The following is a 13,426-nucleotide window of genomic DNA, read 5'->3' as shown; positions in this document are numbered from 1 at the left end:
GTCACTTTTTTGAGGCTGTTGGGCTTACTTATCACCTCTGTTTCTGATGCTTATGCAAAACGTATTCTAACCTGCTGCAGTTTGTAGCTTCATATTAAAAACAAAATATGAGAACAGTATCAATATTTTCATTATTTTCTCATTATGTATAACCTCCAAAATGTCAAACTACCTCTTTTAGCTGTTGCTGCTGGAAACATCAGCCCCCTTTGAGATACGGAAGGCATTAATTTCGTCATGTTCTGAAATGCTTTTCCCTTTACCCCCTAACAGAAAATAATTGTTTAATTTATAGTCTGCTGAGTTACACGACGAGCTGTGGGAAGAAAATGAAGAAATAATGAAATATGCCGAAAAAGAAGCTGAAGCATTGATCACTATGTGCATTCTTGTCAATGCCTGTCTCTCCATCTAGCTTTCAGTGGTTTGTAGTGTAGCAGAAATCTTCTGACAAAAGCAGCTCAAAGAAGCTTCAGATTAAAGTGCAGATGTTTATCTCAGTTTTCTGTTCTTTCATTTTTTTCCACCAAACTACGATGCTTATGATTGATAAAGCTTATCAAAAACAGTAAATTGATTTGCCTCCTCCTCCCACAAATATTGCTAGACTTTCAATAGTTTCCACCATTGGCTAAATCACAAGATACCCAGCTCAATGACACACTCCTGCTTCTTTTCCGAGGAGACGAATGATTCCTTCACATGGGACACAGGCACAGAAATAAGTGGGGAAAGAGAGGGAGATGAGACAGTGAGCGAAAGAGGAACACATTTTGAAGTCCACAAAAAGGAGGTGTAGGAGCTTTGTGTTGTGCTTTCAAGATGATATTTCACCCTGAACAAACAAGACGAGCCTCACAGAGAGAGGAAGGCATCGATCTATTCAGCTCCAATCATAATACATCTACTTTTCCCCAAGTTTACTTTTTGGCTCTCCATCAGGACTTTATAAATTATTTTGGGTGATAAATCGATCTGCTGCTTTGCCTCTCTCGCTCTGCTGAGAGAAGGGAAACTTGATGGTGAGTGTGCGTGAGTATTTGTGTGTCGTCTGCTTCGCAGGCATCATCTGCCATCTGGCCTCAAAGTACAGGGGCCACATGGTGGGAAAGCAAATGTCACCGGTCAGGCCAGCCAATGCCAAGTTCAGACAAATGACGTCAGGAGAAGCCCACACTGTCTCTGCCCAAACAAACAACCCTGCCACAGAGCCTGATCCCTTCGTGACCCTTCCCTTACTTTGCTGTTAGTTGCTTGTAATGATGGCAGGAATAATCTGGGAATTATAGCTTATACCAGAGTGGCACACCATCATGGTACCTCTGGAAATGAGCTGAATTGCTAAAAAACAAGAAAAATATTTCTTTAGGGAGTGCGGAGAGTTTTAGACAGCTGCAGTCAGATTATCTAAAGAGACAACAGAAAATAGATCCAAAATCCAGATTGAATAACTACTGAACGTTTGTGCCAACAGTATTAAAGTCAGAAACATTAAAGTTCAAGTCTGTTGAAATGGTAATGAAATTTTGATGATGATCCAGAGAAATTGTAGCTAAGATCTGCCAAATGAATATTATTTCAAAGTAAGATCATAATTTTTCCTAATATCTTGGATGCCATCCCTTGTGTGCCAACATGAACTCTGAATGTGCTGGTTGATATAAGATCAGATTCTAAGCAGAACTCCATTACTAATTTCTGTATTTATCTCAGTCATTACTTTGTTGCACAGAAGCAGCTGAAGCATAAAGCTTTCATCACTTGTCACATGTGAAAAAATGTATTCATTTCTGCCTGGGGCTGCTGCTATAGAGACAGTGTGAACCTGTTTAAAGCCTTGTTTGTAGATGCTTAGTTTACATTGCATCTGCTCAGCACCTCTGCCATTGAGAAAGTTCAACAGATGTAAACAATTCAATGTCCCTGCAAAGAATGACTATTTCTGCAAGGGTTTGCCAGTTGGGTGCCATGCTGCCTTTAGCTTTTAATTACACACTGTGCAATAAACACACACACACACACACACACACACACATACTCTGTATTTTTTTTCTGCACTGCAGCAAGGCCATAGGAAATAAAACAGACAAGTGAGGGAAAGTTCACTTTGGTTTAATGGCTGTGCTTTAGATTTCCAAGCTCCTGTGCCCTTGTGCAGTCGTAGCTCAGGGACACACTGCATACAGTGTAGTGTACGTCGCAAAAACCCCACAAGCTGTAGTGTATGTGCTATAGGCACCTCACAGTGACAGACTCCTCCTTTTTCTTTCTCCACCTCTTCACCAGATGACAAAAGATGGTTTCCCTTTAGAAATATTGAGAAAGACAATTAAAAAGTGCCAGTGGGTGGAACACTTGTCCCAGTCTCATTCTTTCCCTCCAGAAAAAAAACTGTAAGATAGACTGGTTTAATGGGTATTTTTAACAGTGAAACTGTATTTGTCTGTCTGTAATTGTGACAACTGCATTTGCTTCTACATATTAGACTGTCATAAGTGCCAGAGGAGATTTGAGTTATGCAAACTAATATGCTTTTAATGATAAAAAGGAGGGTTCCATGTGTTGTGAGCCATACATACCAATATGTCCTGTCTGCAGCTGTCTGACAACCAGCAGTGGTTAAACTGCACATTCAGTCCAAACAGGAATGAAACAAGCCACACAGTTCTCAAGTGTTAGCCTCCCACTTCAGGGCAACTCCCTTCCCTGCAGCACATGAACACATATATAAAAAGCTTTACACACGAGTGCATACTTGTGTACACACACACACATACATGCAGACGCAAACACACCAGCTGCCTTGTGCTATAAAGAACCATGACGGCCTACTCTATTTTACACATCCGCAGGGGGTCAATAACTCATTAGACCCAAGGAAAGACAGAGGCAGCTAAGGATGATGATGTGGTGGATGGTGGGCTGGTTGGCTGTGGGCTGTTCACCTACAGATATCAGCATGTCATTGTGCCCACAGGTCAAGAGGGCAATCCATGACTTCTTTAGCAGCATTTCATTAAAGACATTCGGGAGCTTACATGGCTGAAATAAGGTAATGCATGTAATATACCTGTTTTATTCCTCTGAAACATTTCTTTTTCTCCAGTTCTGGGATTTTTACAGTTCACCTTATTTGGCTTTTATTTATTACCTTTTTATCGCCTGAAACGAACTTGCATCTCGTTGAAGTGTCCATGAAAAATAAAAGATAGAATAAAAGTTTATTATGAAGACCAGACCTCGGCCCCTTTAGCAACCCTGGGCAAAGTACTAGCCTATTGGTTTGTCAATATAAGCAATGCTGTCATTGAAACAAGTTTGTGTGTTGTAGATGATTCATAATGCTCAGGTTATTTCTGGCTTAACCTTCTGAGATTGATTCAATCATTTAAAAAAATGTGAGCTTTTCTATTGATGACCCAAATCAAATGGCGTCTATCCTTCACTTCATCCTTAACAAACCCTGGCACTTCTCCAGTGGACAGGACTCATTTGTTTAATCATCTCAATCACTGAGCTGAGCCTGACTAAATATAGAATACAGAAAACAGACTGCAGTGTGGGATGCATTAGTGCACGCAGTGGACAGTCTGCCGCTGTCAATGGATCAAGAGCAAAAAATATGGCTGCGTGTGTGTGAGCCCACATGAAGGTCTAAAGGTTCATCAGACAGACAGTGTGTGCGTGTGTACTTGTTTGGTTTGGAGGCTTGGCTTTGCGTTACAATACTGAGCACACTTAAGGACCTGTTTACAAAAAATTCATCCTGTTACACAACCAAATCCCAAAGGCATCAGAGTTGCTTCAGTGGTCAAAAACATGCGTGCAATCACTATTTGGATAGATTAAGCAAAAGATAAACTATAATATTATTATTCTAACTATCAGAAACAGTTTTTTTTTGGGTTCAAGCATTTATGTTTGACTTAAGTTCAACAATTCCTGCTTCTGAAGGGATGTCCAGGCAAAATACGGAAAAATGCCTAGATAAGGTGTTCAACCTTGGTAAGGACACAAGCTCATTGCTTGATCCTAAGACTAAATCCATAAACACACAGACGATGTAATTAAATCATCTGCACAGCTCTGCGTCAACACCAATCATCTGAAATGACCTTGGAACTCTTTAGAAATGCGTGTGTTCATAAAGTATGTAAGTGCCACATATGGTGTCATATACAACCCAACCGATCACAGACCAGCACCAGTCAGTGAAAAAACCCCAAAAGCATTGGGCTGAACTGTGGTTTTGCTTGTCGAGATGTTTTAAAATGAACATCAATCTACAAACTGAAGACAAATGGATATATGAGAAACAAAATGTTAATCTGCTCACTTCATTTAACATGCCTACTCATCTTACAAAGCAAGTATTGCCCTGTTTTGTCAGCTATAACACATATTCTGACAAATCGCCTTAATTAAAAATGACAAGACATTTAAATGCTAGCTAACCAATTTCCTACCTTTGAAATTAAAACACAGCGGCTATCTGTGGTCTAAAAAGCTTCCAGCTTGATTGCCATCCAGTTTAGCAGGGATGCTTGTGTTTACTTGCCATTTGGCAACTGCTGGAATATTTAAATGCCCTGATGAATACATAGCCCCTGGGCCTGACTGCTCAAACTGAACACGAGTATGCTCTGACACGCTCAGCATACACTAATGGGACTTCTAACGGTCCTGTGCATTCATTGTACAAAAACCAAGCAGTGTGCCAAAGTGGAACCGTAGATGGGCGTGAGTGTAGCAAGCTGGCTGAAGATCTGGAGTGCAAAAGGCCAAAGGTCTGACTGGTGCAGCATCGAGTGTGTCCATCAGCAGCTTCTTATACTGTCAATCTGTCCTTAGGCAAAACATGGATCCCCTTCTAATTCATTTGTTGCAAATTGCAGTACTTTAAACAACAGCAACGCATTTTCCACACCTCACCTCAACTGGCCATTCATTTTCACGAGGCTCAGTGGCTGTGTGTACTTAAGCACGACTCTGAAACCCAGTGAGTTTAGCTGAAGCTGTGGTGTGACGTGTTCGGAATCTGTAGCCAGCACGCGTACAGAGGAGCCAGAAACTGCCGGCAGCTGCAGTGTTGAAAGCTCGGGAGCTGTCCGCGGTGCTGAAAACATTAAACGGATTAAATCGGACCTAAATCTCAATGTGAGATATGTGGTGTTCTGCAGAGCCAAAGCCACAATATGTTTTAATGCAGCAACACATGCAACACATTGGTCACAGATGTCTGAGATCCCCTTCGGAGATGTCCGTGCTGTTACGTTAGGGAGCGTTTCATTGCATTTCATTGATTATGGTGATTTTGGAAAATGTCAGCAGGGCGGTGTAACCCAATGATGCTGACCTTTGAAGCTGTTCAACAGCATTAAAGAACAGTTTAAAAAATCATGTACTTCAATCTTTGAAAAAAAAAGAATCGTGATAAGGTTTGAATAAGTTAAACGTCACTTTCCCCCTCTGGATTTGAAAAACAAAAAAACTGAATTTTCCAAAGAAAAGAGTGGTAACTTAAAAGGACTTCGCATTTCCTCCATAGATTCCGCGTGTTAATTGAAACCTCACATTTAAAACGACCCCCTTTGAAAACTACTCCTTTATTTAAGATATTTCGCGACATTAAAGACATTATGTTAATGTGCAGCTGGTGTAAGTCCATGCTGTGCGACGGGAGAAAACACAAATAGCGCTAACTTGAGGTTGTGGAGATACCGCCTACTTAGACTACCATCACGCATTGAATAGTTCCCACACAGCGAAGAAGCAGCAGTGGAATTTCTGGGTGCAGATAGGACCACTCCTCTCTCTGCATTCGGTTTTCTCTCTCCTCTCTCCACATTCGGAGCTTGGTGATGAGAAAGGGGGAGGGTGGTCTTCCAGTCGACGAGAGGAACAGGAGTTTATTGAGGAGTAGCTGCAACGGGAGGGAAAAACCTATGCACATGAGCCCTGCAGATGGTAAGAGGAGAGAAAAGGAAGGATCGCGCGCGGACAATTGACCGCTCTCTGACAAGAGACCGCCGCTTGATTTGTTTAACTTGTTGATGCACCGTAATTGTACTGTTTCCCCCTTCCGTCTGGCCGCAGTGACAAATAGATGGGGGGCGGAATTGCAAGTGTTCTTCTCCGAGGATAGGTATTTTTATTGAACTCATCGTAAATGCATTTTATTGAGCAACCCTCTCTAAGGTGAGTGTTTGCTTTTTCTTGGGTATTTATTAGGGAGAGAGAAGGATTCCTGATTTAGAGTGGATGGCAATTCAGAAATGTAATTCATATTCTGCCGCAAAGTAGGCTTCAATAACTCAACTGTTACATTGTGGAAAAAGCTGGAGTGATACTCAGTAGAGCTTTGCGCAGTATAAGTAAATGGGTTTGTGCGTTTTTGTTTCACATTTTGTTAAAACGATGTGCTTCAGATGCATATAACCATCTCTGTCTGCTGCTTCTCATGCAGATGCAATTAGTCTATGAGCCATAGCACTGTGACAACCGGAGCAGGGTCGAATTAAACACTACAGGTCAGCATGGCAGCAGGTGTTGCGGCATGGCTTCCCTTCGCCCGAGCGGCGGCCATAGGATGGATGCCGGTGGCGAGCACCCCGATGCCCATTCCTCCTCAAGAGAAGAAGAAAGCCCAGGATGGACTCATCATTCTTAACGTGAGTGGGACCAAGTTTCAGACTTGGCGAACCACTTTGGAGAGGTACCCGGACACTTTGCTGGGGAGCACAGAGAGAGACTTCTTTTTCCACGAGGAAACAAATGAGTTCTTTTTTGATCGCGACCCTGACATCTTCAGACACATTCTGAATTTTTACCGCACGGGGAAGCTACACTATCCGCGCCAAGAATGCATATCTGCGTACGACGAGGAGCTCGCTTTCTTCGGTATAATCCCCGAGATCATTGGGGACTGCTGTTACGAGGAGTACAAAGACCGGAGGCGCGAAAATGCGGAGAGGCTTCAGGATGACGAGGAGATGGACATGAGCAACGAAGTCACGCCGGTGAACCTGACGCACCGGGAGTACCTGTGGCGGGCTTTTGAAAACCCTCACACCAGCACCTTAGCTCTGGTCTTCTACTATGTCACAGGGTTCTTCATTGCCATATCAGTTATGGCCAACGTGGCGGAGACGGTTCCCTGTGGGACTCTGCCTAACAGGTCGAAGGAAGTTTCCTGTGGAGACCGTTACGCGCTGGCCTTCTTTTGTTTAGACACTGCGTGCGTTATGATATTCACTTTTGAGTATCTGCTCCGTTTGATCGCAGCGCCCAGCCGGTACAAGTTCATGAAAAGTGTGATGAGCGTCATTGATGTGGTCGCCATCATGCCTTACTACATCGGCCTGGTCATGACCGACAATGACCAGGTGAGCGGAGCTTTCGTCACCTTGAGGGTCTTCCGGGTGTTTCGGATTTTCAAGTTCTCCCGGCACTCCGCTGGGTTGCGTATCCTGGGCTACACGTTGAAGAGCTGCGCCTCCGAGCTGGGCTTCCTTCTCTTCTCACTCACCATGGCCATCATTATCTTCGCTACGGTCATGTTTTATGCAGAGAAAGGCTCTCCATCCAGCAAGTTCACCAGTATTCCCGCAGCGTTTTGGTACACCATTGTCACCATGACAACACTGGGGTAGGTGGCTGAACGACTCACTGAAAGGAAAACCTTCATGAAATATCCATATTTATTATGACTATATTGACATAAGGAATAAGTATTGATATTGCAATTATACCGATTGATAATTTGCACACATTTTTTTAACCTGCCACAGGTGTGCATTCATTGGGCACATTAACGGCCTTGAGCCCTTCTCAGCCGATCAGAGGGCGGCTGTAGAGGCCTCTGCGCATCAATGAGCCCGCTCCCCACTAGCACCCCTTATTATGTTGAAGGTCAGGCCTCATCCCCGCCCGTTTTCAAGGGTCTTTAGTGGATCGTTTGTAAAGGTTATAGCACTGAACACTGCAGGGTCTTCAGGAAAAAATGAAAAAAATAAAAAATAAAAAATCCTATCCTTCTCAGTAACAAACAAAGAAAGCCTCCTACCTGATCACGCGCGGCACATCTACAGACCAAACTGAGGCAAGTGCAGAGATTTAATTAAAAGCAAACTTGTGTGCTATAAATCACACACACACACACACACACACACACACACACACACACACACACACACCTCTCCTCCTCACACCGCCTCATTTCTGCCTCTCATTCATTCTCTCTCAGTTCTTCCTTTCAACGTGGTACAGTAAATATTTGAATGCTAATTTCATGCTCATGAATAACCTCACCCGCTCCGTGTGCTGATGTGGCATAAAATAATTAAACAGTGTTAAGAAGATTACATCACATTAATTCGTATTGATGAGCGCACTCAAGCGCTCAGCTGCTCGCTGCTGGTTATTATTATTACTGTTGGGCTATTATTACTATTATTCACTCTAGCGCAGCCCTCCGGAACGACGTGTTTTCCAAGGTGCTGAGAACTTTTCCCGGTGGAATTAGGCTTTTGTGTCTTCGTATAAACAAACGGAAGACGAAGATCAAAAGACCAAAAATCATAATCAGATGATTTCTTGATTTCTGTGTTGAAATAGGCTGTTGGCTGCACCTTCACTAACTACTGCAAACGTAAAACCAAGTCCTCAGCTTTGCTCCTCTCTGATAGTGACACAGAAATGAGGTATTGTTGAAGTATTGTTTTAGCCCCACAAATCTATCATGCAAAACTAATTACCACTAGCTTTGTGTGGTTGCTTTTACACACGGTTGTCTGCAGGTGATGTGTGTGAGTGTGGCAGGATCTGCTTGAGATATGTTAAAGCAAAATGCAAATGCAAAGCATTGCTTCAGTTTTTGGTTTGAACTGATCTTCACAATGCAAATGATAGATCGACCATCCTTTTTTTTCTTATCTTTTGCCAGTTCTCGCTGCTGCATTGATGCAGATCAGCTTCCTCAGCCCTGCAGGCGGCATTTGTAGTTTTTGATTATTATCATAATCATCATTGTCATTAAAATGTTAACTCTCACATCAGATTCTTTCTATCTGCTCTCATGCAGCTGTTGATGCTGAGTTAGTGGATGTTCTGTCCTCTTAATGGCATATGCAAATTTTTTCCCTGTGCTCAGTCAATGCCAGGAGAACTACAACTCGCAGTGAGCGCATAATTAGTAATATGCCCAACCTAATGGCTGAAGCTACCATATTAGTGTTGCACAAAACATATTTTTTGTTTAGATTTAAATATGAAAGATAGGTTCTGCAAGAGGCTACGCTATTTATCTTTGGGGTGCAACAAATATATTGCTGGATTCAGCTCAAGATGGATTTGAAAAAGCCGTTTTGTGTGCAAGAACAAAAGTAAAATGTCCTTGGTAATGGGGACATCTCTGTCACTCCATTGTGAGCCATGACAGCCTGGCTGACAGAAAAGCAACATAACTGAAGCTTTCCAGTGCTGCAGAATACTGCATAGAGGACCACCGGTGGAGCGGCTGAAAACCCATCACTGAGAGACAAAGTCGGACCTTTTTCGTAATCCATCATTGTCCCGAGGTGTGCTTTTATAAAAACACATCTCATTCAACCTGTAGAGCTAAATCATGGTTGTCATAGTTTGTATTAACACTGGAGTGTGGAGAATTTCTGTTTTATTCTCCACCAATAACCCTCAAATGCTCATCTGCTCAGAGGAAATGAAGTATTCTGATGACTTGTTTCAGAGCCCAGCATGCAGAACAATTGATTCACATGTAACAAATAGTTATTAAGACTGATGTGAATGATATTGTCTTTTCATCTAGTGGCAAACAAGCTCTCTAAAGGCTAGCAGGGACACTGTTGGCTGAGACCATGCGGGCAAAGCATTTTATTTCATTCCAATAGTCAATGATGCTTTATGCTTGCATGGTATCATGATGCCTTTCCACTACATATATTTTCAATTTCCCTGACTCACACCCTGTGGAAGTAAAGACAGTGGCGGGCATTCTCTCCCCTGCTGATGGCCCATTGATTGTGCTTAAGCAGACGTGCAGACATTGGGAGACCAGGGGCTCCTGTTCAGAGGCTCTTGGCAGGCAGCCTGAACGAAAGGGAAGAGGGTGCCTGGAGACCAGCGGAGAATCAATAGCTCTGTGCAGCTGCGTGTCATGCCTCTGTGTATCTTCTGCGCTACGCCACCAAACATGGGACAAGACCCACTTATTTATCGGGCCTAATCTCTGGGGCTGCTTTTGGATACCTAACAAAGAGAAATCCACCACTGCTTGAATGGATCTGCCTAGATTTTTTAGAACTGGCTGACTGGGTGTAAAATAACTTTTTTTTTTACCTGTTGTATTGTGATTTGCAGCATCTTTGAAAACTGTGCTAAAGTATACCTTCATGAATTGATTTAGTAGTGACCATTTAAGGCTGCAATAGATTCTAATTCAAAGATAGTGTTGCGCTTTGTTAGGATGGAATCAGATGTTGCCCTGTTTTTCCTGCTCTTATTTTCTCTCAATGATCCACGCGGTCAGGGTGAATTAGCTGCAGAGGGAGTTTTTGGTGCTTCAGATCTTTTAAGTGATTTAAGGTGTAATGGAGTGCACTGCTGAGAGCAGCTGTGAAAACGGTGGAAGTCAAGCGCAACCCACAAGGGAAGGGGAATGGGGAGGACAGGGGTTTAGTCTGGAACAGAGACACATTCATTCCTCTGGACACAGGCAGACATTACCTTTGATAGACAAGAAGTGCCTCAGCTTCTGACAAGAACATACTTGTTTCCTGGCACTCACACTCTCTACTTCCATCCCTTTCAATACGTTACTCCTTTTACACTGTAAAACTCTTTACTATAAAATTGCAGTGATTAACTCACAGCTTTACCATCTCAAGATGTTTTTCCATTTCAAGGCACAGTACAGTAGTCTTTCCTGCCTCATTTTCCACTGTTGACAGTATTCCCTCAAAGTGGGCACAATGTGTGTGACACTTTTATCCGAATTCCCTTTTCACAAGTGAGAAGTATAGAGGAGTGAACTGGCTATTGTTGTCAATGAGTTTGCGACAGGGTTTTAATTAAGAAGGGTTTGAATATATTTTGGGTGGAATCATAATAACTAAGCACCTTTGTTCTCACCCTTAAATACAACCCATAATCCTTCAAAGTCATCAAATCATCAGTCAAAACAGATAAGACAGAGACACACGGTTATGAATGCAATCAAGCATCACAAATTAGCTATCACAAATAAACAGAAAACAGATGCAAACTCCGTACTGAAAGGCTGACAATCCAAGTTGAAATGAACAAAAATAACTTGCAAGCTGCATAGCCAAAATACTGAAAGATAATAAACAGCTGTTGTTGGGTAAGTTCGTTTTTCAAATATCTAAGATGCTCATCTGTTCAGGTGAACATTCTCTTTAGCTGCAACATGCTCTTCACCTCCTGCAGACTGCATTAAAGTTTACAGTGTGGCAATAATGCCTGAACACTATTCAAATGTCACTGCAAATTTACATCCATTTTTTTACAGTGTAGAGATAATGCCAAGAGGAGCAATTATTCTAATTGCTGATTTGCTGTGACATTTACTATGTTGATTGTCCTAAGGTGCAACAAACATGCCTCTACATTGTAGTCCCTCATCAGAAGCTGAATTTATCACCAAGTCGTTGGTGCTGCAGCTCCACCCACCAAATACAACTGGAAGGGCTTGACAAGTGAGGCCCATAAACCTCTCAGGGTAGGATTTATAAGACCGAGGAAGCAAGGTTAATACACAGGAGGGTCACTGTAGGGGCCATAAACAACCAGAAGTGTAACCATTATCATGCTTTCCAGTTCTGACACCTCAGCCTCATGGCAGTGAAAGCCTACAATACAAAGCATCAAGTTCATGGTACAGTATGGTGCAGCGTAAAGCTTTTTGAAGTCCAAACTCTTCAGTGCATGTCAAATGTAATTGAAATGTACAGGAACAATCTGGAGGGCCTTATACTGTTTCTGGACCCGGGAGATAACAAATGCATTTTCGATTTAGTACTCGTGTGGTTGGATAATTTACTATGTGCCTGGCAGGCTATGCAGAGAATTTCCCGTTTTTTTTTTTTCTCTCTCCTTACAGAGCCCGACATTCAGCGAGAACATTTGGTGTATTTGATTATATTGTGCAAAGAGTGTAATTTTCACGTTCAGTGGAATACATTATGCCACTTGGCATTGTGTGCATTATGCACATTATGAAAATCAGCAATCCATTATGAGCGCTGTGATGTGCTGCGGTGTAACACACAAGTAGCTAATGTGAGATGTGTAGGCTTCTATTCGCCTGTAGGCTCACACTTCCCACCTCCCGCCCCACCTCCCTTCCTTCACCCCCAGGTGCTTTAGTTGGGAGCAGAAGTGATGCTAATGTGAGGATGGCATAATGGTCCTGAAGTGACAGGTGACTTAATGAGAGGAACCAAGCACTGAAATGTGTTCTGTATGAGTTCCTTTTTGTCCATGCAAATGACTGCGAAATGGAGGAGTGATAGCGAGGGGCGGAAACAGGCAGCCATCCTCATAGGAGATTAAGATCATTGCAAAAGACAGAATCTGGAAAAAAGAAAAGACACAGATCTTCTGTTTTTTTCTGCTTAATTGAAAATACCAAGCGCCTGCTTGTCTTTTATCCTCTCTGCTTGCGTAAATGGTTTCACACAAGCAGTCAGAGATTTTTAGGGGGTGTTATGGAGGTGTGGGTGGAATGATTGATTAATATTTTATGGGCAGTCGTATATTACAGATTTATTACATCATATTTTATAGGCAGAAACTTCAAAGATGTTAATGATGTTATACATCTATTTCGTTGACTGAAAGATAATGTCAGCCAGAATGTGTGTTTGTGGTCAGTCAACCCTGAGCTGAAAAACAGATTATGGCCTGCTGGTAGGTTGATGTGAGGTTACTGTGTATGTGAACTGACTCTAAAAGCAGGCATGCATCACTGCGGATGGTCAGATTGATAAATAATCTATATGGCAAGGACAAAATGGCTGTCCTCCCATTTGATTCGATTTCTTTGACAACTCGTCTTCGATGCAGCACAAATAAAACACATTCTACGTTTTGGATTTTCATTAATTCTCTTTGAGTGTGCTGCATTATGCAGGGAATTAAACTCACAGATTCTGCACTTGGGCCTGGGTAACGTAGTGTGAGGATGTAAAATATGGTATCAGTGTTTTTCCCACCACTCAGCATTTTTATCTTCTTCTTTGTATTGCATGCAATGCTGAAGATTAATGGAATTTTCCGGAACAAGATTAAAGTTACTCCAAATGAATGCAGCATCACTGCATTAGAAAAATGAGGAGATATGTGAGAAAACACATCACCTCGATTTCATTGTTGTTGGAAAGCATTT

General features: G+C 42.4%; 1 protein-coding gene across 3 annotated transcripts in view; it reads left to right on the top strand.

Annotated features, from left to right (window-relative positions):
• The first annotated feature begins 5,764 nt into the window (after positions 1-5,764).
• The window catches only part of LOC142384156 (A-type voltage-gated potassium channel KCND2-like), a 43,400-nt gene continuing 35,738 nt past the window's right edge, over positions 5,765-13,426 (top strand). For 2 of the 3 annotated variants that reach the window (XM_075470160.1, XM_075470158.1), the window contains exons 1-2: positions 5,765-6,198; positions 6,467-7,648. In XM_075470160.1, the coding sequence (XP_075326275.1) occupies positions 6,537-7,648 (1,112 nt within the window). In that variant the 5' untranslated portion in view covers positions 5,765-6,198; positions 6,467-6,536. The remainder of the gene's footprint in view (positions 6,199-6,466; positions 7,649-13,426) is intronic. The other variant, XM_075470159.1, reaches the window with a different exon arrangement.

Source organism: Odontesthes bonariensis, chromosome 7 (assembly GCF_027942865.1).
Source record: "Odontesthes bonariensis isolate fOdoBon6 chromosome 7, fOdoBon6.hap1, whole genome shotgun sequence".
Taxonomy (NCBI): Eukaryota; Metazoa; Chordata; class Actinopteri; order Atheriniformes; family Atherinopsidae; genus Odontesthes; species Odontesthes bonariensis.
Note: the sequence above shows the minus strand (reverse complement) of the source record. Positions and strands in the feature narration are given on the sequence as shown.